The sequence below is a fragment of the Hyperolius riggenbachi genome, chromosome 1 (genome assembly GCF_040937935.1).
Source record: "Hyperolius riggenbachi isolate aHypRig1 chromosome 1, aHypRig1.pri, whole genome shotgun sequence".
NCBI classification, from domain to species: Eukaryota; Metazoa; Chordata; class Amphibia; order Anura; family Hyperoliidae; genus Hyperolius; species Hyperolius riggenbachi.
In genome coordinates, this window is record NC_090646.1 from 392606521 (window position 1) to 392633518 (window position 26998).

The following is a 26998-nucleotide window of genomic DNA, read 5'->3' on the forward strand; positions in this document are numbered from 1 at the left end:
AGGCAGGATTCTAGCTGTCTGATCAGACTTTAGGTAAACACTTTTGCCCCACCATTTGCTTACTTTTAGATACATGCACATTTCTGTGATGGATTGCTTTAAAGAGAATCTGTACTCTAAAATTCTTACAATAAAAAGCATACCATTCTATTATGTTCTCCTGGGCCCCTCTGTGCGGTTTCTGCCACTCCCTGCTGCGATTCTGGCTTGTAATTGCCAGTTTTAGGCAGGGTTTACAAACAAAAGACATGGCTGCTAACCAGAGTGTGACAGGCTGAGAGGAGATCAGTCTGTGACTCACATAGAGCCTGCAGGGGGTGTGTAGAGGGTGTGTATAGCTTCTATCCTATTACAAGAAGAGCAGCACATTCCTGCCTGAGCCCGACAAAGCCATCAGAGGAAAGATTAATTATATAAATTCTATTGGTCCATTTTCAAGCTGCATAAATTTGCATATATAATTTGCATAATCCAGCATCAACTCAGAAATATTTGAATCTCGTTTACCTTCCCTAGATTGTATTTACTGTTATGTAGTATATGTTGTAGATTAGAGGTCCAGATATCATTCCTGTGCTTCCATGCCTTTCTGTATCTATTAAGTTTCCTAAATTCTCATGTGAATCAGCGCCTGTTGTTGTACCCAAACTGTGCTTAGTTGTGTATGCAAATCTTTTTTTACCGAAGAAAACATATGGAATAGTGTCTATTTAATCATTCAGGCTACTAATCACTTCTTTCAATATGCCCTAATCTGTTGTTTCAAAGTGGTTTTGTATATTTTCTACCAAATCACTTGTCCAATGCATCTACTGTGGACAATAAAGTTTTGGTAGTTGTTGTTTGCATTTCAGGATTAGATGAATCGCAGCATCATCTGTTTCCTAGAGCCATTCTGCAGGCAGTGTTGTGCAAATCCTTCATTGCAGTCTAAGGCTGTAGACACACTATGAGCGCTGTCTGAGAGCTTTCTGAGAGAAACGATCTGATTTACAATTGTTTTTCTGATTGATTTTGTATAAAAGCAATTGGAAAATCGATCAGAAAAATGATCGGAATTCAGATTGGCATGGTGTGTACCAGGCATAAGATCTAGGTCTGAAGTTAACATCACACTGACATGGGTGGGGTTTATTCAGTACCATACAGAGAAATTACTTTTTGAACTTTTAATCACTGCCCAGCTATTTGAAAAAAAAATATCAATAACCAAGTGTTCTAAAATGACAATGTACAAATAATGTCTAAGTATCTGTGTAAACATTTTCCTACTTTTCATGCTAAAAATCAGAGGCAAAAAGCTGTAATTCGTTGTGTGTAGATTTTAGCAGCATTTGATTATTCATCTGCAAAGGTGTGTGCCTGTGCTTCTTTATTACAGGGTCAGTGCTTTTCTTTGCATGTGAGACTACAAAGCTATAAGAAAAGCCTTGGGTGTCAGGTTTCACACACACCCAATTACAAACAAGATACATTTGCTCTGCTCTCCTGCAGAAAGCTCATTCAGAGAGACACAAACAGCTACAGTTAAGCTAGTGAGACCTATCTCACACACAGGGCTAACAGATGTAAGGAGAGGGATCACCCCTCCCCTCATGGTTCACTGGTCCATCACCCTGCTCAGCCTGTCCCAATCAGTGAAGTGTGAAAGGAATTTGAAAACAGTAAACAAAGAGAAAAGCATTCAAATGTATACACCACTACTTAGCACCCAAACTATGCTCATCTCAATTAAAAAAATGTTAATTGAAAGTGTTCAGTTAAGGGTTTGCAAATCCACATATTGGTTGTATGACTTCTAATTAGCCATCAAAAGAGCTGACTCAGCAGGCTGATTCATTCAAATAAAGCACTTGTTTATTAAACCTTTTAAAGAAAGTGACCATGTGACTTACAGATGGGAAGGAAAACAAAGAGGTCCAACCATATTTCTCAGAATTACTGTCATAAATGTGATTGGGGATGGTAGAAAACAGCAGTGACAAGGGTGTGTCAAAAATAATTTGCAAATGTGATTCTTTAGCTGCACAGTTCACTACTCACCTCATCCACATTTAGTTTTATGAATAGGAGAGGGGAAGGAGCTTGTGTCGGTCATTATGCTGGCACTACCGGTGATAAACTTGTAGTACACAGAAGGGGAATTTCAAGAACACACTTTTTGAAGAGAAAGGCAGAAAACTGCAGGGGTCTTGTAAAGATGGGTGTATAGCTGCAAGCAAGCACAGCTCCGATTTTTGGTTTAAACTTAAAAATGCATTACAAAAAGAAATACAAATAATTTACACTGAACAAGGTTTTGTGCTTTCAAAATTTAAACAACTTCAGTTTTGGGCTTATTTTAGCTGTAAAGTAAAAAAAAAAAATGTACATTCGGTTTATGTATCTACAACTAAACACTTAAAAACAAAACAGATACTCAAAGGACATTATGATTTTCCTATATCACAGCATTAGGTCTTCCTCACATCTCCGGCCTTCATAAGGGCTTTAATAGCACGAGCTCTCATCTCTAGTTCAAGCAACTCAAGCTGCTGAGCAGACGGCTGCACGTCCTCAGGAAGCACTGCACTTTGGGTAGGGTGTACATCTTCTGCCATTGGTTCAGCCATGCCCAGAATTTCATTGACGCTTTTTTCAATATCCATCACGAGGTCATCAGGCTCTCCGGCTACCTTACTGGCAGTTGTGGCAGACGGGTCATGACCACGTTCTTCAATGCTTGCCCCTTCTATGTCACTGTCAAACGTATCCGCATTAATGCTGAGAGCATCATAATCTTCTCCCTTTCCTGTAAAAACATTCCATCAATAAATACAGTAAGGCTAGGTCCAAACAGAAAACATTTATAAATGATGTGAGACCTACAGAGTGAGAACAACCATGTCTGAAAGTAAAAGTGAAATGCCAGTTGTATATTTACTCTATTCAGTTATTCCAGTAGTGAAGCATGGGAATATAATGCTGTCATTAAACAGGAGGATTAGAGCAATGTCAGGATGCAACATGCATATATAAAAGTTGAGAAAGGCAAGTCCCTAAGAAACAGAGCAGGTAGACAAATAAGGTCGCATTCACAGTGGGACTTTATTGTCCTGCGTTATAAAGTCTTTATAACGCAGGATAATGCACTGTGATGTTGAGCCTACGCAACATTCACGTCGAGTGTAAATGTTGCGTTACGGTAACTTACTGCTTGCAGTACGTTGCCTCTAAACACACACGTTAACAGATACAGAGATTACTTTTCATTGACTGTATGCTCCACTGTATCTACTGTAAGCCATGGTAATGCAGCGTTAATATGCGTTACCACCTTTTTTTGCGTTGTGTTGTAGTGCTGCGTTGCGACTTTAATGTCGCATTACTATGCAACGTCCCACTGTTAATATGCCCTTAAAAAATAAGTGCAATTGGCCAAAATGATTTATTGAGCCTACATAATATCCCACAAAGGTCCCAGATACCTGCTCCAAAACACACCCCTAGACAGGAGGGGCATAGTAATTGTTGTAGCTGGCACTGTTTACCTGGTCCATCCAGACTACCTCTGTGGCTCAGTAGATAGTAGACTGCCACTTCATTGATGACAATAGAGAGGATGACTGCTTTCTAATTCAGCTGCATCACCTGGTGGTCGGAGGAGGCAGCAAGTAAACAAGATCAAATGCCTGCTGCTACAATTGCTAGTGCTAGCCGATGTGGATGATTGGGGAACTGGTACCAAGAATCATTTGGATTCCAAAACTTAAAGGGGAACTTTAACTAAGGATTGAACTTCATCCCAATCAGTACTTGATACCCCCTTTCCCACAATAAACAATTTTCCTTTTCTCAAATAGAGCATCTGGGGGATCTGTGGGTCTGATATTGTAGTGAAACTCCTCCCACAGTATGATGTCATGGCCAAGACAGTTTGCTGAACAGTATATGAATCTCATTTCCAAACAGATCACCTGGTAGAACTACAGATGTCACCACCAGTGTGATAAATGTCAGAATGTAAATTAGGGAGAGAAAAGATTTTACAATGGGCAAACACTGACTAAATTCTTTATAAATTAATATTGTAAATCAAGCAATTGTATTCACTATGTTTTTTTTACTGCAGTGCCTCCTTAAAAGTGTAGTTATCTTATAAAGTGCTAGCGCACTGGTACATAAGTTTGCCTAGATTAACTTCAAAAGACGATCTGACTAATAACACATTGTACTTTCACATCTTATTTTGTTTCTGTTTAACCACTTGCCGACCGCCCACTGCACAGGGGAGGCCGGAAAGTGGATCCCGCAAGGACCGCCGCATGCACAAAGGCAGCGGTCCTTGTACGGGCATGGGCGGAGCGATAGCGTCATCCGTGACGTGATCCTCCGCCGGGGGTTCGATGGCCGGGGATTTAGCCTCCAGCTCGCTGGCCACTTAGCAGCGCCGGCGGGCGGAGGAATACAGAATTCCGCCGATCAATGCGTATAATAGGCTTTGTAATGTATACAACGCCTATTATACAGGCTGCCTCCTGCCCTGGTGGTCCCAGTGTCCGAGGGACCACCAGGGCAGGCTGCAGCCACCCTAGTCTGCACCCAAGCACACTGATTTCCCCCCCTGCCCCCTGATCGCCCACAGCACCCCTCAGACCCCCCCCCCCCCTCCTGCCCACCCCCCAGACCCCTGTTTGCACCCAATCACCCCCCTAATCACCCATCAATCACTCCCTGTCACTATCTGTCGACACTATTTTTTTTATTCCCTAAACTGCCCCCCGCTCCCTCCTGATCTTCCCCGCCCCTCAGATTCTCCCCAGACCCCCCCTACCCCCCCCCCCCCCCGTGTACTGTATGCCTCTATCCCCCCTGTAATAACCCACTGATCACCTGTCAATCACCCATCAATCACCCCCTGTCACTGCCACCCATCAATCAGCCCCTAACCTGCCCCTTGCGGGCAATCTGATCACCCACCCACACCAATAGATCGCCCGCAGATCCGACGTCAGATCACCTCCCAAGTGCACTGTTTACATCTGTTCTCTACCCTAAACACCCACTAATTACCCATCAATCACCCCCTATCACCACCTGTCACTGTTACCCTTCAGATCAGACCCTAATCTGCCCCTTGCGGGCACCCAATCACAAGCCTACACGCTCAAGATTGCCCTCAGACCCCCCCTTATCAATTCGCAGTGCATTATTTACATCTGTTCTTCCCTGTAGTAACCCACTGATCACCTGTCAATCACCCATCAATCACCCCCTGTCACTGCCACCCATCAATTAGCCCCTAACCTGCCCCTTGCGGGCAATCTGATCACCCACCCACACCAATAGATCGCCCGCAGATCTGACGTCAGATCACCTCCCAAGTGCATTGTTTACATCTGTTCTCTACCCTAAACACCCACTAATTACCCATCAATCACCCCCTGTCACTGCTACCCATCAGATTAGACCCCTATCTGCCCCTAGGGCACTCAATCACCTGCCCACACCCTCAGAATGCCCTCAGACCCCAGCCCTGATCACTTTGCCAGTGGATTGCTTGCATCTATTCCCCCCTCTAATCACACCTTGAGACACCTATCAATCACCTCCTGTCACCCCCTAGCACATCTACCCATCAGATCAGGCCCCAATTTGCCCCGTATGGGCTCCCGATCACTCGGCCAAACCCTCAGATCCTCCTCAGACCACCCTCAGACCCCCTTCCGATCACCTCCCCAGTGCATTGATTGCATCTATTTTCCCCTCTAACCACCTCCTGAGACACCCATCAATCACCTCCTGTCACCCCCCTAGCACTCCTATCCATCAGATCAGGCCCAATACAACCTGTCATCTAAAAGGCCACCCTGCTTATGACCGGTTCCACAAAATTCGCCCCCTCATAGACCACCTGTCATCAAAATTTGCAGATGCTTATACCCCTGAACAGTCATTTTGAGACATTTGGTTTCCAGACTACTCACGGTTTTGGGCCCGTAAAATGCCAGGGCGGTATAAGAACGCCACAAGTGACCCCATTTTAGAAAAAATTGTAGCAAAGAAGAAAATGGTGTGGCGAGTGCACTCATTAAAGGCCAGCCGTGTACCATAAACAGATATGATGGTGCAACATCCAGAATCAATAAGGGAATATCATATAGTTGTGTATAGCAGCAAAGCATTCCAGGAGCAGCACATCCGCTTAAAAAACTTTGAACCTTTAATATGTTTCTTAATAAAAAACACACATTCCAATGGTACTCAACGGCTAAAAAATGACATTTCCAAAAATACAAACAAAAAATACTTAGCAGGTCACTGCAGGTTTTGGAGGTGCGGAGGTGAAGTCGATGGCCGTTTCGCCCTGCAATTAGGGCTTTCTCGAGACCGGTCTCGAGAAAGCCCTAATTGCAGGAAATGTCATTTTTTAGCCGTTGAGTACCATTGGAATGTGTGTTTTTTATTAAGAAACATATTAAAGGTTCAAAGTTTTTTAAGCGGATGTGCTGCTCCTGGAATGCTTTGCTGCTATACACAACTACATTTTAGAAAAAAGACACCCCAAGGTATTCTGTTAGGTGTATGACGAGTTCATAGAAGTTTTTATTTTTTGTCAAGTTGGCGGAAATTGATTTTTATTGTTTTTTTCACAAAGTGTCATTTTTCACTAACTTGTGCCAAAAAAATAAAATCTTCTATGAACTCGCCATACACCTAACAGAATACCTTGGGGTGTCTTCTTTCTAAAATGGGGTCACTTGTGTGGTTCTTATACTGCCCTGGCATTTTAGGGGCCCTAAACCGTGAGGAGTAGTCTAGACAACAAATGCCTCAAAATGACCTGTGAATAGGACGTTGGGCCCCTTAGCGCACCTAGGCTGCAAAAAAGTGTCACACATGTGGTATCGCCGTACTCAGGAGAAGTATTATAATGTGTTTTGGGGTGTATTTTTACACATACCCATGCTGAGTGGGAGAAATCCCTCTGTAAATGGACAATTGCGTGTAAAAAAAAAAAATCAAACAATTGTCATTTACAGAGATATTTCTCCCACCCAGCATGGGTATGTGTAAAAATACACCCCAAAACACATTATACTACTTCTCCTGAGTACGGCAATACCACATGTGTGGCTCTTTTTTGCAGCCTAACTGCGCTAAGGGGCCCAAAGTCCAATAAGCACCTTTAGGCTTTACAGGGGTGCTTACAATTAGGCACCCCCAAAATGCCAGGACAGTAAACACACCCCACAAATTACCCCATTTTGGAAAGTAGACACTTCAAGGTATTCAAAGAGGAGCATAGTGAGTCCGTGGCAGATTTCATTTTTTTTGTCGCAAGTTAGCAGAAATGGAAACTTTTTTTTTCTTTTTCGTCACAAAGTGTCATTTTTTGTGACAAAAAATAAAATCTTCTATGAACTCACCATGCCTCTCAGTGAATACTTTGGGATGTCTTCTTTCCAAAATGGGGTCATTTGGGGGGTATTTATACTATCCTGGAATTCTAGCCCCTCATGAAACATGACAGGTGGTCAGAAAAGTCTTAGATGCTTCAAAATGGGAAAAGTCACTTTTTGCACCATAGTTTGTAAACGCTATAACTTTTACCCAAACCAATCAATATAGGCTGAATGGGTTTTTTTTTTTATTAAAAACATGTTTGTCCACATTTTTCGTGCTGCATGTATACAGAAATTTTACTTTATTTGAAAAATGTCTTTTTTGATGAATATAATAAAAGTAAAAATCGCAGCAGCAATCAAATAGCACCAAAAGAAAGCTTTATTAGTGACAAGAAAAGGAACCAAAATTCATTTAGGTGGTAGGTTGTATGAGCGAGCAATAAACCGTGAAAGCTGCAGTGGTCTGAATGGAAAAAAAGGGTCTGGTCCTTAAGGGGGGTAAAGCCTACGGTCCTCAAGTGGTTAAAGGACCTATGTCGCGAAAATCTTAAAGTTTAAAATATATGTTAACCTATAAAATTAAGAAGTATGATCCTTCCAGAGTAAAATGAGCCATAAATTACTTTTCTCCTCTGTTGCTGTCACTTATAGTAGGTAGTAGAAATCTGACAGAACCGACAGGTTTTGGACTAGCCCTGTGGAATATGCTCTTAGTGAATGGCAGTTGCTCCGTACAACTGCCAAAAAAAGTACCATGAGCAGGGAGGCTGGTCAGCATCTTTGTATAAATCTTTTCAGGGAGTGGCTTAATAAAGAATAAAGGCCATGCTGAGAATCCCCTATGGAGAGATGGGCTAGTCCAAAACCTGTTGGTAATGTCAGATTTCTACTACTTACTGTAAAGGCAAGCAAAATAGGAGAAAAGTAATTTATGGCTCATTTTACTCAGGAAGAAACGTACTTCTTATTTGTATGTGTTTTAAATTTTGAGATTTTCGCAACAGTTCCTCTTTAAAAAGATAATCTTGTCATAGCCGTTGATCACATTACAAAAAGGAGTCATTACAATCCCATACTCAAAGTGCCTCTATGGGAGAAACTTCAGAAAATCTGCAAAATAAGATAAAACCTGAAACATTTAGTAAAAAAAAAACTGCTTTGTGAAGTAGCGTATACCTACATTATACACACTTTTAATACATCAAACAGAAGACATTTTTGCCGCCTCCTCCTCCTGAACTAATGCTGAGCCTTGCTAATTCCAAAACATTATTTACATGCAGGAGACAGGAGTTCTGATTATTTGCTCAGAATCATTTGAATAATTATTCCACCCATTTGTCGGCTCATCAATATTATCAAGGTAAACATTATAATATTAAACACTAGCAACATATAATTATTAGCTCAAATCAGTACAAATTTTACAATCCTTGTGAAATCAGCATCTAGGACAGAACTGCAGCCTGTCAACTAATCATTAATAATAAGCTGTGCTTATTTGTGTGTATCTACCTTAGAATTTAATTCTCCCCTTTTAATTAAAAAGAAAACAGCTCTGAAATCATCAATCTATAAGTATTTGCATAGAGCTGTAACTATTCCTCTGTGACATTTTCTGATTAGTTTGAAGTTTCAGACACTGAAGGACCTTCATATGTGCAATCTGAAGTGATAAATGTGTCTTGTTTTCTACACAATCATGTAAATGGCCAAGTTAACGCAATCAACAGCAGCACTAGTTTACACAGCTAGAAACTAGCTATAAAAAAAAAGAATTCTTAAAGCAGAATTTCATTTAAAGATGTCCCTTCTCCCTCATATTTGCCAAATAGTATATCTACTACGAAAAGACTTGTGATAAAAGAGTATTTTTTTTATTGTTGTTTGCTATACTAACTTCAGTGGTCAGTGCCACAGACTGTCAGAATGGGCAGTGTATATGTAATATATGGACGCACAGCCATTCACAGTGCTTTTGTGATCTCTCACTCTTGAGACATTCACTTCCCCGATGAACTGTTCTGCAAGGGGTCCACAACAGAAGTTACTCCCTTCATCACCTCCACCTCCTTTCCCTACTAAACACTTCTCTACAATAATAATTAAAAAAAAGCCTACTTGCTGATACTAATCACTTCTGCCTCTACAGGCACCAGAACACAAAGTACATATAACTACATTAATGAGAACAACATGTGTGCCTGTGCTTGTCCGCCCCCCCCCCCCCTATCACCAACTATACAATTTTCACTGATCCAGTTACCGCACTCAACCCACCCACAATATCACCACCACCCACAGTGTATGGCAGCTGGAATAACCCAATGCTTATTCAGGGTCTATGGCTAAACATATTGTAGGCAAATAAACAGCAAGACAGCCAGACAATTTGCATTGTTTAAAAGAAAAAGAAATACGTCAGCCTCCACATTCCTCTTACTTCAGGGGTTCTTTAAAGCGGTATAAAACCCTGACATAATAATATTCAATAAAAACATGTTTTCCTACTTTGTATAGGCCATACGGTTATCATATTTGCATTTGTGCATAAGTATTATTTTTCCATTTAGAAATTATACGCTCCCAAAAGTACAGTTTTTTGCTTTGTGAGCTGACTGCATTTTATTATTAATATCTGGTTTTATTAATTATGTATTAAATTCATAAATGCTTTGAGTCTCTGTCTGTGTCCAGCAGCTTCTCCACAGCCAGAGAATGTGTCACATTCCTCACTTTATAACACAAGGTAACTATCTAGAATTTCGGATGTCCACTTTTCACTGTAATGAACTTTCAAACTCTGTGTGTAACCCTTTGAATGCTGGTCTAGTAAAAAAAAAAAAAAAAAAAAAAAAAAAGCTGGTTGTATAGAATACGCTGTAAATAATTTTTTAGAGCAAAGAAGGAATGCTGGGTTATATTCCGCTTTAAAGCAGAGTTCCCCAACCCTGTCCTCAAGGCCCACCAACAGTACATGTTTTGCAGAATACCACAAACATACACAGGTGAGGTAATTAGTGTCTCAGCAGAGCCGATTTACTACCTCTGTAGATTTCCACAAAACATGCACTGTTGGTGGGCCTTTAGGACAGGGTTGGGGAACACTGCTTTAAAAGGGATTTTTTTTAAACACAAGACCTCTGGAGAAATGTAAGCGGTGTCCATTACACAACTGATAAAGATATTAGAACAGCATAATTTCTGCTATAGAGCCCCTTTAAAACTTTGTATTACTAATTGGGGACAATGTGCATTTACTAAAAAGTTGTCTTTAGGGGGGGCGTGGCCAGCAGCCGCTCAAGATGGACGTGTTCTGAGCGAGCTCTGCTCTCCCCGGCTGCATCGGAGCTGATTACGGCATCTAGAAGCCACCTTTCGAGACCGGACCCCCAACCATCTCCCCCCTGATCACCCCAGCCTTCAGATGGGCGGCAAAGGAAAGCGGCAGGGTGAAAACTCGGGCGTTGAAAGGCCCTCTTCAGCGCGCACCCCGAAGACCAAGATGGCGCCGAGTACCAGACACGAGGACTCGGAACACGCAGAAAGCGAGTCCGACGCTGACAGCCGATATTCAGGTACGAGGGGTGCCCAAGCCCGCAGACAGAAACCCGGGGAAACAGTCGAGAGGGACAGGGAGGACGACTCCCGCGACCGGGCCCTGCTGGAAAAATTTAAAGCTATTTTGCAGAAGGAACTGGCGGAGGCCTCTAGCAAACTTGCTACCCGCCTTTCTAAAGAAATCAAAGAGCTGGGGTCCAGAACTAACGATTTAGAGAGACGTATGGACAATGTAGACATAGTGATCGATGAACATGAAAAAGATATGAGCGAGATGCAGACTGACCTCCGGGAAGCTCATCTCCGCATGGAGGACTTTGAAAACCGCTCCCGTAGAGGTAACCTGCGTATCCGCGGCCTTCCCGAAAGTATCACTGATCTCACTTCCACGGCTACAGCCCTGTTTCAGGAGCTCGATCATACTCTCCCCATAGAAAGGCTCGAGTTTGACAGAATACACAGGGCCCTTGGGCCTTTGAGGCCGGACGGTTCCCCAAGGGACATTGTCATCAAATTTACATTCTATAAAACAAAGGAAACACTTTTCCAAGCTGCGAGAACACAGGAGAAGCTGGAATTCCAGGGGCACCAATACCAGATCTTTGCAGATCTTGCCCCCGCCACTATTCAGCGCCGCAGAAATATGAAACCGGCCATCAGGATCTTACAGGCGCATAACCTTAAATACAAATGGGGCTTCCCGTTCAAGTTGATATTCACGCACGGAAACAATACCCACACTGTCTCTACACCGGAGGAGGCTTTAAAGAAACTCGAGAAACTTAAGCTTTCTCTCCCCGCAGCATCACCCTCTCGGAGTCAATGCTCGGAAAGATCGCAACCACTCTGGGAAACAGTTAAATCTCGACGCACTCAGGATCATGGCAATAAGCCCTCACCTACGACATCCTCAGACCCAGGCTGAATCCTGTTTCCCTGCACAGGTTCCAGGCGTGGGGACCTGACTTTGTGCCGCTACATGCTGAAACACTCCAGTGCCGTGCACTTTAGGCTGGGTTTGCTTTTAGTAGAAGTCCTAGTCTCGTTTACCTACACTTTAAACTTGCAAGCTGTTTCCAATATATCTTTGCTAGTGATTCTACTCCTAGATTATGAGTAATAGGTTACCTGTTATGGCCTATATGACATTTCTAGCTACTAATCTTAATCGGCAAAAAGTATGTTTTATGATCTAACACTAGTTGCCTGCGAGAAAGGTGCGTCTCTGATAGGGGACCACAGACCCCCCCACACGATAAACCCTTAATGTTGTAGACCAGGGTCTCTTAAGTTGGTCATGGAACGTTAACGGGGAACTGGGTCTGGGGTTCCCGCTCAGACAGCATACGCTCTGAAATGCTTGCCCTTTCTTCTATAATTAAGTTTTGCAGATCCTTTTCTCTTTAACACATATAGAGCCTAATGATTCGTATCTCCATGTCTTTTGGAGGGTGGGGGGGGGGGTGGGGGGGGGGGGGGGTTGCATGTTCATGTTAATGTGTATTACTTGTTATGGCTTTTGACCAGATGCCTTTAGAATCACAATGTTTTATATTTTGTAACCCATGCAGCCGGGGAGGGCCTCCTCCCCGGGTAGGCGCCACCATTTGGATTCGCCTACTCTATGGCCTGGGCTTGGTGAGTATCTCCACCGAGCCAGACGGCCCAAATGTTATGCAGACTTGCTTCTGTTCCCTCTGGACTGCGGAGGGCATAGAGGCTTTTTCACTCTTACTTTTTCTTTTTCTTTTCTGCCTTACCTTTCTCTTTCCTTTTCTATTATACTCTACCCTCTTTTGGACCAATGACGTGAGACGATGCCCCTGCTCTGGCTTTGTTCGGAGAAATGCAGGCACTCAATACCATTATCCCTATATTTTCTCCCCTCTCAAACACATTCGCGCCACAATCAACAATTATGGCTAATCTCCCTCTAAAGATAATAACACATAATGTCCAGGGATTCAACTCTCCCCAAAAGAGAAGCAAAGCCTTCCATTATTATAAAGCATGCCATGCAGACATTGTATGCCTCCAGGAGACTAGATTCTCCAGGGATGGTCACCCAGCTTACCTTAACCGGCATTTCCCCCTGGCTTATCATTCCTGTGCCCCGGATAAGGTGAGAGGGGTTACTATTGCCTTCAGGCGAAACCTCCCTTTTATCTGCGATTTCTCACTACTTAATCCAACAGGGAGATATGTTCTGTTAAAAGGCACATTGTATGACAGCAAAGTGACAATAGTGTCATATTATGCTCCTAACAGGTTCCAAGATCGCTTTTTATCACACTTACTCCAGGTTATTGACCATCATGCCGAGGGAATTCTTATTATGTGTGGTGACACTAATGTGGTTTTAAACCCAGATTCAGACAGAACAGCAGGCCTCAATTCTGCAACGGCTTCCCAACACTTTTCCTTCTCCACCTCACAAACAGTTAAGCAGCTTTTCTCTAATCGAGACCTAATAGACGCCTGGCGCGAGCTGAATCCTAACACAAGAGATTTTACCTTCTATTCGAACCCACATGGAAGCTTTTGCAGAATCGACCACTTTTTCATACACTCATCATTTATCATGAATATTCAATCAGCTAAAATTCTTACAGTCCCATGGTCAGACCATGACCCTGTGCAAATACAGGTCTCCTCATTGATCCCTAGAGGTCGTATGTTCAAATGGAGACTTAATGACTCCTTACTGTCCCGCCCGGACAGCTTCACTAAAATCCAAAACTGCATCTCTGATTACCTAGACCACAATGAAGGCTCAGTGAGCTCAGCAACCATTCTATGGGAAGCCCTAAAGGTCACAGTTAGGGGGGGCATTATTAGCATTGCTACTCACATGAAAAAGGTAAAAAACCAGGCCATTTCTGACCTGACAACACAGCTAGAGGAGGCCGAACGTAGCTGGAAAGCAGCTCCAACGGCGCCACTAAAGCTAGCAAGAGACAATCTCCGCACAAAGCTAGATGCTCTGCTTAGTGATAGGGTTGAAAAACAGCTTAGATGGCAGAAAAACAAATATTACCGATGGGCCAATAAGCTACACACACTTCTAGCGAACAAACTGAAGAACTGTGGCTATAAACCCCCAACCCTACGGGTTCGTAGCCCTGCTCACCCGCCTACAGCTAACCCCCATAAAATAGTTTCCATTTTTCAAGAATTCCTTCAAAATTTGTATAAATCTGGTAACCGCCTGGACTCCTCCAGCCTGGAAGCCTTCTTTGCCCCTATACAACTTCCTTGCCCACCCCCAGAAGCAATTGAAAGTTTATCTTCTGACAATAGCACAGAAGAGGTCCTAATAGCAATAAAATCTTTAAAAACATCCAAGACCCCTGGCCCGGATGGGTTTTCACCCCTATTTTACAAAAAATTTGCGCTTACAGTAGCCCCATTATTGAGGCAGACTTTCAACGAGTACAGGGAAGGCAACATCCCCTCCCCAACCTCCCTTCTAGCAGATATTGCTATGTTGCCCAAATCTGACTCAGACCCACTTGATGTCACTAATTTCCAGCCCATATCTCTCTTAAATGTCGACATAAAACTATTGAGTAAAATACTAGCCACTAGGTTGAATACTTTCCTCGAGAATCTGATACATAAAGATCAAGTGGGCTTTGTCCCTGGCAGACAAGCCACTGATGCAGTTTTTCGTGCCATCCAAGTTTTTGAATGTCTGAGAGCCAGAGGGATCCCAGGAGTATGCCTTAGCCTTGACATATACAAGGCTTTTGACACCCTCTCGTGGGACTATTTACAGTTTGCATTGCAACGCTGGGGATTTGGCTCTCCTTTCATTAAATGGATACAAGCCCTCTACTCCTCGCCTCGAGCCAAAGTGCAATACGCTGGATACTCTTCAGATACTTTCCACATAGAAAGGGGAACAAGGCAGGGCTGCCCCCTCTCCCCCATCTTGTTCATCCTTGCCCTGGAACCACTGGCACAGGTAATCAGAGATGCAGCGGAGGTAAAAGGTTTGGAACTGGCGGGTATTCAGCACAAGATCAATCTCTTTGCTGACGACATGTTGTTATTCGTCACAGACCCCCAATCTTCACTCCCACACTTAATGACAATATTTCAAAACTTTTCACAGGTATCTGGACTGACCATCAACCCTCATAAATCAGTTCTCATGAACATATCAATGGATAGTATCTCCTGGTCCTCTTTAATAAAGGATTACCCTTTCAAGATAGCCACAGCACATTTAGAATACCTAGGGATACGCCTCACTTCAAAATATGATTCCCTATTTCAAGCTAATTACTACCATCTTTCTAAGCAAATTACCACTTTAATAGCCCGATGGTCCCCCTTACAGTTGTCCTGGCTTGGGAGAATCCACTCCATAAAAATGACCATCCTGCCCAAGATTCTTTACTTATTTAGACTTCTCCCAGTTAGGGTCCCCCCGCACTTTCTAAGGCTTCTGCAAGCTAAATTGATGAATTTCATTTGGGGAGCTTCTAGGCCCAGGATTGCTAAACCCACTCTCTTCATACATAAGAATCAAGGGGGTCTAGGTTTCCCAAACATTATTAAATACTATCAAGCGGCCCAAATCACTCCTTTAGTGAGCCTTTATAAAGGCCCAAAAATGCCACTTTGGTCCCTATTTGAAATTGTAGCTGCAGCCCCACAGTCAGTCCAATGCCCTATATGGCTCCCCCCTAAGTCCAGGCCCCCCACTCTGGGTAAAATCTTTAAACACTTGCTCTCGGTATGGGATTCCTTCAAGTATTCCCAAGGCCTCCTTTCCCCTACTCTCCCACTACTACCCATCTTGGAAAATCCGCTTTTTGCCCCGGCTTACGAAAGCCCGGCTGCATTCCGCTGGTGGGTTTCTAGGGGGGTGCTCCTGGTTCGGGACCTGATTAAAAACTCCAAGACTATCCCCTGGTCGGACCTCCAGGAACGATACCAGGCCCCGAGCTCTGAGTACTTTCGATACCTCCAGCTGAAGCACTGGATTGACTCCCTGCTAGTAAATCATCAAAACCAGGATATTAATCTCTCTTGCTTTGAAAGAGCGTGCATACAAAATCCAGGAGGCCGAAGCCTAATCAGCACCCTCTACTCTGCTTTAAATAGCCCCCCAGATGGCTTTGTCCACACATACGCCAAAAAATGGGAACAAGATCTACGAGGCACCAAACCTATAGAGGATTGGAGGATGTCCTGGGACACCATTAATCATATATCAATTAATACCAACCTTATTGAATCTTCCCTAAAAGTCCTAATGAGATGGTATTGGGTGCCAGCTAGACTGGCTCATTTAGGGAGCTCTGGCAACTGTTTCCGAGGTTGTACGGTCAAGGGTGACTTACTACATACCTTTTGGAGATGTCCCATGATAACCCGCTTTTGGACCAAGGTATACAAACTGATACAAGCAGTCTTCCATATCTCCTTACAGAAAGACCCTTGGTCAGCTTTACTACACTTCCGCATAGATTCCCTCTCTAAACACCAAAGGGCCTTGGTACACTTCATCTTTGTCGCCGCCAAACAAACAATTGCCAGAGCCTGGAAGCAGCAACTAGTTCCCTTTGAGGAAGTTAAAAACAGACTAACTAATTTTATGACCCAGGAAAAGCTAGCAGGCATCCTCCTGGACAAGCTAACTAAGGTAGAGAGGGTATGGCAACCATGGCAAGACTATTTGGTCATAATAGGGAGAGGTTAATGCCATCTAGGTGAATGATGACTCTCTAACTCCAGAGGTGGGGGTATCTGACCTCCCGTCTAGGTCCACTCTATCCTTCTTCTCTTCTTGATCTCCTGTTTCCTTTCTTTCCTTCTTTTCTTCCTTCCTTTTCCTTTTATGTTGTTCCCCCCCTCACCACTCCATTGGGGTGGAAGGGATGGGAAGGGGTGTGGGAGGGAGTCGGGGTGGGTGGGGGTGGGACCCGTGGGTGGTGGGAGGAGGGGGTGGGAAGAGGTAGGGTGGGCAATGGGTAGGGGATTACCGGTTTCGCACTCTGTAGGGATCTCGGCCATTCTGGGTCGAGCTCCCCAGCCAGCTGATCACAGGCTACGCCTCAGGCGTACCCACTTTGATGTTGAAACGGGTCCTCATGACAACATTAGCCATGTGTAAATGTTATGCATTTCTCTTTATGTTCTCATTGTCATGTGGTCCAGTTCTGGGTGAACATTGATCCCTTACTGGTGTTGTACACTTATTTCATTGAAAACCTTTAATAAAAATTTTGAAACAGAAAAAGTTGTCTTTAGCCAACAACAATTCAACATTGCATACTGCCATATTTTTATTGAACAAACAATTTAAACAAACAAGTTCACACAAGAAAATACTTTGCAAGATGTTATCAAACTATACTTTTGCAAAGAAGCCAACTTAGACTTTTGTTCCAATGAGTTATTTGGGTGTCTTTTAATGGAATCAAAGTCTTGACCTCCATTCCACTGAACGGCTTTGGTCAAATTCAAAGCAGTTCGTTAATGCTAAAATATGCATAAACTGAACGTTTTGTTCATGGGTATAAGCCAAAACGCCTCCTTACTGCTGTAAAGGTCTTAACTATTTGGGTGAGCTATATTTCCAAACCTGAAGACATTATTTATTACAAAACATGAAACACATTCATTAATGTCACGGACTGTTTTGATAGTCTGCTCATTACAGAAATTGTAATTGAAATAGCAAATTGTGTATGTTTTAAAAATGGTATTTATCATGATGGTAGAAAATCAGACCACATTTTGTACCTGATGCACTAAAGCTATTCAAATTAGTTTTTCGCCCTTTATCATTTGACCTCTTTTTCTGCACAATATATTTACACTATTTTGCACGTAAAAAAAGTACTATAGTTACTGATGAAAAAAGTTGATCTGATAATTATTGGAGAGGGATCTATCTGTTGGCCATGTTGACCACTGTATGGCCATCTTAGCAATCAATCAATGTTCCTCAAGGTCTAAAAACTCCTGGCTTTTTTCTTCTATCTGAAGATATCTGAATACACCTTTCTTGTACAGAATGCCCAAGGACTTTTGACACAGTATCCTATTTATACATCAGTACATTGTGTTTTCATGATCATCAAGAGGCCCTGTTAGAGGAATGATGTAATATGCCTTAGCAATTGAGTGACCTTAGATTACTTATTTTAGTATAAATTCACAGCTTCATCTAAGCTTTAGTGATTACTCCAAATGGTTTTTACATACCAACAATATTCAAGAAGGCTACAATATTTTAATAAGGGTAAAGGTTCCCATTGACCTGACGATTATGGGTAGATTTGACAAAGACAAATATATTTCTAATCGAATCTGATTAGAGATAAATTTGACTCTTGTCAAAGCTGCCCATGCACTACAGACTTATTTCAGTCCGATTTCAGCATGAAATGTTAAGGGAATTGGCTGAGCCTGCCTCGTCCGCACCCCCCCATGTGTGTGCCCCCACCGTGTGTGCATTATACATTACCTGTCCTGTAGAAGCCTCCACGATGTGTCTGTCCATCTCGCCGGGATACGCATACATGCTAGCAACACATAGCGTGTGATGTCAGCGTGTATGCGGACCCCCGTGAGGTGGACGGACACCGCGTGGAGGCTACTGCAGGAAAGGTAATGTATAATGCACACCGGGCACACATTGCGGCAGCAGCGGCGAGGTTTCCGTCGCTCGTTCTCGTACCGGCGCACACCCAACCAACCAACTTCCAGGCCGACATCCTGCAGCATGAGCGATCGACCGTGCAACCAATTTCTGTCCCGAAATTGGTCGCTTTGACGGTCGGGCATGCACTTGGCGGCACAGATTTTCATCCAATTCAATCATAATAATCGAATTGGATGGCCGCCAAGTGGCCTGATGTATGGCCATCATAATGGTTTAGGAGATCTATATTAATACAGTGACTCTGACATACATATCAGTAAGTCATTTTTAGGTTGACATGTACATATAAGAGTCCCCAGACACTACCAAACTCCTTGTCCATGCCCTCATCATCTCCCGCCTGGACTACTGCAACTCCCTCTTGTCAGGCCTTCCTCAAAACCGCATCGCCCCCCTAAAATCCATCATGAACGCAGCAGCCAGACTCATCTACTCCTCCCACCGCTCTGTCTCCACAACTCCCCTACGCAAATCCCTTCATTGGCTTCCAATTCACTTCAGAATCAGCTTCAAGATCCTATGTTTGGCATACAAATCCATACACAAGTCCTGCCCAACCTACATCTCTGACCTGGTCAGCAGATATACACCTGGCCGCCCACTTCGCTCCTCCAACGACCTCCTCTTAACCACCCCACGCATCTCGCACTCCCATGCCAGACTGCAGGACTTCACTAGAGCTGCCCCTATCCTGTGGAACTCTCTCCCACTGCCCATCAGGCTCACTCCCACCTTCAACACCTTCAAAAAAGCACTCAAAACTCACTTCTTCAAGGAGGCCTACATCAACTCAACACTACCCTAATCCTTTCTGCCAATAACGTCTTGATGCACCCCCTCCTTTTGTGTCACCAGCCCCTCCCTCTAGATTGTAAGCCTTTGGCAAGGCCCTCTCCCCTTGTGTATCATACTTGACTGTGTGCACTTTACCCAGAATTTGGAACTGGTAATTTTTTACCACTACCATTCCAGTTTATGATCTGGCATTGTACTATTATCTGCATTGTGTTGTGTATCTTATTGCTATTACCTGTATTGTTGTATCTATGGTCTGTTACCTGTATTTTTCTGTCAACCCTGTTATTGTCTGTAATCCTATTTATTGTACAGCGCTGCGTAATATGTTGGCGCTATATAAATCTAATTAATAATAATAATAATAATAACTGCCCTAGTCAATTAACCATAATGACCTAACACACAATCTTTTTCATGCACAACATGATGAAATGCAATATGCATACAGGCAGGGCCAGATTTCTGGAAAAGCCATAAAGGCCCACACCTTGGGCTCCTGCTAGACATGAATGAAGGGGTGGTTGCATAAGGAAGGGAAGGCCGCAAAGTGAGGCCACAAATGGAATAGCGATGCTGCAAATGGGGAGAAATGTACAAAAGATGGGACAGCACATAGACTATGAGAGGAGCTGCTGCATATGGATGGAGAGCAACAAGAAAGCTGACCTAGGAGTGGAAGAAGTATAAATAAAGTCTTGTGTATGGAGAGGACTTACAATATTTACCCCTGGCTCCCTAAATACTTTTAGAGTAAAGGCAACACTCTCTGGTGCTTGTTTAAATTCCATATAATCATAAAACCGGTCCACATACCCACTTTTGTATCTGCATCTTCCAGTCCTGCATCAGACCTTAAAGGAAGAAAAGGAATCAATGTTATCAAGTCCATAAAATAATAAAAGAACAGCTAATGCAATATATGTAGTACTAGTATTACTAATTTTAGATGTGGCAATCCAACTAGTACTAGGTCTTTAGAGACAAGGGGGCTGATTCACTAAACTATGCTAACACAAATAGCACGCCTTATCAAAGTTAACATGCCTTATCAGAGTAGTATAGCGAGCACTACGAACCTGCAGGGTCTTAGGGCAGGATGAGTGCCATTGCCAATTAGCAGGCATAAGTTCGTAGCGTTCACTATGCTACTCTGATAAGGCATGTTATCTTTGATAAGGCGTGCTATCTCTGATAAGGCGTACTGTTTGTCATAGCACGGTTTAGTGAATCAACCCAAAGCAGTGGGCACAAGCCTAAAAGTGAGACAGTCGAATGTTTACATTTATTTGTCAAGTGGAATAAAAATCCTAGAGCAAGTTAGTTGCGTTTCTGCTTTCAACTGTCCCCCAAAACTAATGCAGCAAAAAATTCCTGCAGCGAAAAATATTCATAAAGAAACAATGACATATATTTACAAAAGCAAACACACATACACTTGTCCCAAATGTACTAACCTATTGAAAAATTGCATGTATACATATATAATACTATAATATCTTCAAACACTTGTCAGTGTGCTGTTGCCAGCTGTAATTTACTGAAAATACAGGAATTTGGAGGTGTGGTGGAGGGAGGGCTCTTGGCTGCATACTGTCAGATAATATATATAAGGGGAAAAAATGTCAAAGATTTCAATACAGTCTCCCTCTTATTTTACTCAAACGGACAAAATATACAAACAATGAACTATGCATTTCCAGAAAAAATACATCACCCTAAAGGTGGCCATACATGGTACAATTTTTTCATCCAAACTTACCATTTCTATGTAGTATAAGGGTAAATTAAGTGAATATATCGAAAGGATAATTTAGTGAATATATCGGTGATATCTCCTTCTATATGTACGATAACTCCCTTCTCGGGTTTCCATCCTTGGATTTACTTTTTGGCTCCTCCTTCTAAGGTGATATCTCCTATCCCACCTCTCTCCTTTTACTTCTATCCATTCCTCCCGAGCTTTATATATCTCTAACTGGTGTTGGTGCGTCCCTAACTGGACTAAAACACTAGTTGTCTCTGGGCATAATCCAGCCGACAGATATTGTTCTGGCCTCCCGCTTTTATAGATATGTCTGGTTGCTATTCATCCAATAACAAGGTGAATACACCTTTTTAATTCGTCTCTTTGGAAAAGCAGTCCCGTCTCCGGTCCTTTTAGAGAGGGTTTTTATGGGAATGTTGTGGGGTCAATAAAAATTGGGGGATATAAATACATGTAATAAACATGTTTATGTTGTAGAATGTAGTTTTAGATAATGTAGAGAATATTATATGTATTGTGTAGCAGTAACGCAAATATAGGTGTGCTTCCGTGTAGGGTGCACTGATTTATGTACAACCAATTTAGTTGGCACAATGTTTTGACACATAAGTTCACATGTATCATGTTTTAGGTCTTAATCCAGTTGGTTTTGTCAATATCACGTTTGTAGTAACAATGTTTTTTGCATATGCACATTTAGGTTCCACAGCACACTGCCCCTTTAATGCAGCGCCAGCAGCCTACTTCTGCTTGCTGGTTTTTCCAAATACATACACTAGTCTCTCGCTGCTATGGCGAGTCCCCGCCCCCTCACCCCTTTACACCAATGGCGTGCGCCGGAGGCGTGGCTTACAGGCCTTAGCCGGAAAGCCGCTCGGTGCCGCCATCACCAAGGACGTAAGCACGTGAGCAAGCGCCAGCTGGGCGCGAAACGGCTGTAGTGCCGTCCACTCATCCCTGGTCACCCGCATCCCGCACTCCCCGGACACCCTCATCAATGCAGGTTTGATCCACCTAATTGTGATTTGATGTGAATCCATCACTGCAATGTTTTTCGGCAAGATGCTACATTAAAGAACTTAAAGGGACTGATGCCCGGTCTGTCTTCATGTATGTATACCATTAGACTGTTGTTCACAGATATTGGAACCGGTGCACGTCCGGAGTTCCAGCTGTATGCCATTTGTTTGGGTGTCTTGGAAAGGGGAAGTGTTTATTGAACAATAAGCAAGTGCAGAGCCCGCCCCCCCATTTACACGGACTGGGTCTGAGTGCCGAGTGTTTTTTACTGCTCTACACTGTACCATTTGTAGTTACAATAATTCACAGGAAAGACAATTGCATGTGGATACGTTACATCCTCAACACATTATAAAAAGCAATTACAGCAGGACATCTGGAACTGTAGAGAAATTGCATGAGGGATGACGATTTTGAAAGAAAGACCAAAATATTGAGGTTTGGTTTTGGGCAAAAAAGTATAAAGAAAAAATCATAAAGAAAGCTTTCTAAGTATTCTAGAACTAGTACTAGAGATTGCCTTATTGCTGAGCACTTGCTCTAGAGCAGGGCTTTTCAACCTGTGGTACGCGTACCACCTGTGGTGCTTTGCGGTTGGCCAGGTGGTGGTACGTGACAGGTTTGCCTGCCACTTAATTGCCCACCTGCTGCTTGTCCTGGCCCACCTCCACAAAGTGACATCACTTCCTATATTTGAAGTATACATGTCGTCACTGTGCACCGTTCACCTGGCTGTCTCTTTACTGTTTCCGAGTTACCGCTGATCTGAGGTCTGCACTATTCCGCAGGGCAGCACAGCAAGGAGCAAATGAGGTGGAGCCGAACTTTGTGGTCAAGCTCGCTCCCCAGCTCTTTGGCGGTGGGGGAAGGCTACCTTTATTGAAGCGAAGGGGAAGGCTATATATATTGGCAATCTACCTACAGATTGCCAATAATTGCAATCTGTAGGATAGCAATCTGATTTTAATCATTTTCCCCACCAATGCCTCCTGCTATTCCCCTCCCATATGCCCCCCTTTCCTTAAAATGTAGTTGTAAGAAAAAGCACCCTTGGAGGATACTTACCTCGGAAGGGGGGGAAGCCTCTAGATCCTAAAGAGGTTTCCAGCATCCTCCTCAGTAGAGGGGATCCAGCGCTGGGGCCTCTCTGAGGATCTCCTTGTCAGCGTGCGCACATGTGCAGCATCGGCTCTCCACTTGGGCTCTGGCAGAAACAGCCAAGCCCGATCGAGTCTGCTCTACTGCGCTGGCACACAGGGTGGTACTTGAAAATTTTCAGGTGATTGAAGTGGTACAATTATTGAAAAGGTTGAAAAGCTCTGCTCTAGAGAGATGACATACTGTAGAATCCCTTTATAGCAAAACTCCAAGAGTCCTGGCCAAGTAGTTTTCTACATCAGAAGTTTACTATACCCGAATTGGTCCTACATTGCATATTCACACAGGTGGATTTTTGGGACTTAATATAACAGGGGTTTACTATATCAAGATTCTACTGTACCAGATTACACAATATGAGTGCTTTTTTTGTGCTAAAAATTCATTCTGCTGGGACAGATTATTTTCAGCTGAATAATAAAGGTACTCTATTAATTATTATTAATTGATGCAACCTCTAAATTTATTCAAGCCACAGCCGTGCAATACCAAAGTATCAAAAATAGTTAAAATCATAGAGGCTTTGCAATTCCATGAGCGCTGACAGAGTTTGAATACAGGTCCTAAAGCAGTTATTACACAGGGCCATGACCCACAGATGCTTATACAAATGGCCTGCTAATGCTGGGTATGTGAGCCCACCACCACTAACCCCACACATGCAGTGATAATTGCTGTCAGTCCCTATAACCCTAACTGCATGCTAAGTCCTACACATGCTCCTTGTGTCGAACTGGCACACAGATTCACCTTCAAATTCTGCTCCAACAGAGATTCAGACATTGCTGATTGAAAGGTGCCCTCAGTAAACGGTACGATGGAAATTGGCTGTGCACCACAGATTCATGGTAATGAGATCAATATAGCAGACTAAACCAGAACTGGTTTACTGACAGCACCTTCCAAATCACTAATGTCTGAATCTCTAGCATGTAGGCCAACTACACATCTGGCCTTGAACTGTCCCCTGAAGGATTAAGTCCCCACCCCAGCAGATGACAGACATTGAGTGTGTTTATGTACCTTTAGGCCTCGTTTCCATCTACATGATTTAGCTCCATTTTCGGAAGTGTCACACAATGTAATCCGCAGTTATCAAAAAGTGCATAGACTGCAATATCTGAGGTTTCCATCCATGCGTTTTGTTTTGCTGCAGAATCACCGCATACATTTCTGCATATTTGCTATGCAATGAAATTGCAACCGCATCAGGGGAAAATTGCGGAACAACACAGTGCCACGTGTAATGGCAGCCCCCTGCTGTGCCAGTAGTTAATGGAAACCAGGCCTTAGTCTGCTTTAGTCAGCAGCATAATAATTAAAGGTGCACACCATAAAAACTTAAAGGGAACCTAAACGGAAAGGTGGGGGAACAGTTTCCCTTGCCTGGGGCTTCTACCAGCCCCCTGCAGCTGCCCTATGTCTGCGACGTTACTCACTGATCCTCTGGTTCCCCGCAGCGGCTACGCTTTGTTTTGCCCCGACTGGCCAGTCAATATGGCCACTGCCCTGTGCAGCCCTGGTCGTGTGTTTCCTCGTTCACGCTCAGTAGAAGTAAGGCCAGTCTGGGCAAAACAAAACGTATCCGTGGTGGGGGACCGGAAGATCGTTGATTGACTTCGCAGGCATAGGGCGGCTGTAGGGGACTGGTAAAAGCCACAGGCAAGTACAACGCTTTTAAACCCCCCCCCCCCCCTCGGTTTCCTTTAAGAAACGGGGAAAAACAAAAAGCATTCAGCATGGCAGCCACACTAATCCTTTATACTTTGCACAATGAGGTCAGCACAGGCAGCTTTCGCAATCCCTTACTATTCTGCTGTTATACAACATGTATATATCTGCTGACTGTTATACAACATATACCCATATTCCCTTACAAGGTCTTAGACCTCTGGCTATACTGTACTTTTACAAACAGGAGAGCAAAGAAGCAGATTATTGGAAAAATGTGTGTTGTGATAAAAAGCACAGTCATTTGCTTGCAAGCAACATAGATCAAAGGAGGTAATTATTTAGCTGTAGAACCTTTTATCATTTGCCTTTTAACATTTTAAAAGAGTTCACAGAACCTACACTATTCACTCTCCTACAATACAATGCATTTCCTCAGTGTATGCTTTGAACCAAGCTTCTGAAGCAATAATATGTAGCATGCCTTTTTTTCAATGCAAGCTCTTTAGCTTTGCCATTACAAGGACCATCATTTCTGTAACAGGGAAAATAGGCAATAACTTCTACATGAAGCTATTACTTGCACACAAACGGAGATAGAATAGGGGAAACATGACCATCTGCTTTTCAGGTCCCCAGAGTGTTATTTTCTGCACACTATTCCATAGTTTAAAGCTTCCTGTAGACCTATATTTTACAGTGCAGAAGAAAATAGAGGTAATGAGAAAATAAGTCTTCCAGAGCCATCTAGTGTCAGAGGGAAAAAAGTGCAAGCACTGCCATAAAAATAGGAAAAAATCTGTAAAAAAAACTATGCTCTGTATAACGAAGGAAAGCAATCTTTTTATGGACCTCTGTGCTGAGGGAATACAAGGACAAATGGAATGACCAGTAATTAGACTCACTAGCCACTTTATTAGGTACACCTTCCCAATATCAGGTTGGACCATCTTTAGTCTTCAGAACTGCATCAGTTATTTGTGGCTTAGATTCAATAAAGTGTTGGAAACATTCCTCAGAGATTTCGCTCCATATTGACATGACAACATCACACAGTTGCTGCATGATGCAAATCTCCCATTCCACCATCTCCCAAAGTACGGTAGATTGAAATATGGCGCCTGTGGACGCTATTGGTGTACAGTTAACTAATTGTCATGATCAAGAACACAGTTTGTCATTAAAGGGACTCTTAATGGAATCATCAGCCAAATCTAATGTAAATCTGATTTACTTAGCTGGGGCTTTCTCCAGCCCCTCGCAGCTGTCTGTCCCACGCTGACAGCTCTGTTCGCAGCCGCCGGCCCGGGGTCCCCGCACAGTGCAGAGGACAACCTTGAGGTCGTTGTTACTGCACCTGCATGAAGCGCGCTGTCAATCAAGCCCACATTGTCCACGGCATACTGTGCAGGCAAGTAGTTCTGTGCCTATGCATTATGCCGAGACAACGTCGACTTGCTTGACAGCGGTGCTTCACGCAGGCGCAGTAAGAGTTCGGGGACCATGGGCCAGCGGCTGCGAACGGAGCAGTCAGCGTGGGACAGACAGCTGCGCGGGGCTGGAGAAGGCCCCAGGTAAGTAAATGGACGGGGATTGCCGGCATCTGATAGGCTGAAGCCTATCAGAGGCGGCGCAGGACGGATCGCCGTCCTGTGCCGCCCATGGAGCGATGGGTAGGGAGGGAGGAACAACACTGCGGAGGGGGGCTTTGCCCCCCCCCCCCCCCGCTTGGCCACACGGAGCGGCAGCGATCAGAACCCCCAGCAGGTCATCCCCCTAGTGGGGAAAAAAAAGGGGGGGGGGGGTAGTCTAGTCGCCCTGCCTCACTGCTGATCTGTGCTGTGGGCTGGAAAGCCCCACGCAGCACAGATCAGCAAACAGCCCGGTCCTTAAGTGGTTAAGTTAGCATTGTGACATGCTGTAGTATCCTGTTGGAAGTAGCCATCAGAAGAT

The 26998-nt window shown here is 43.6% G+C and overlaps 1 protein-coding gene across 1 annotated transcript in view; it reads right to left on the reverse strand.

Moving 5' to 3' along the window:
- Nucleotides 1–1835: 1835 nt before the first annotated feature.
- The window catches only part of CAAP1 (caspase activity and apoptosis inhibitor 1), a 57916-nt gene continuing 32753 nt past the window's right edge, over nt 1836–26998 (reverse strand). The window contains exons 5-6 of the mRNA XM_068234568.1: nt 20245–20282; nt 1836–2791 (exon numbers count right to left, since the gene is read on the reverse strand). Coding sequence (XP_068090669.1) covers nt 2454–2791; nt 20245–20282 — 376 coding nt within the window. The 3' untranslated portion in view covers nt 1836–2453. The remainder of the gene's footprint in view (nt 2792–20244; nt 20283–26998) is intronic.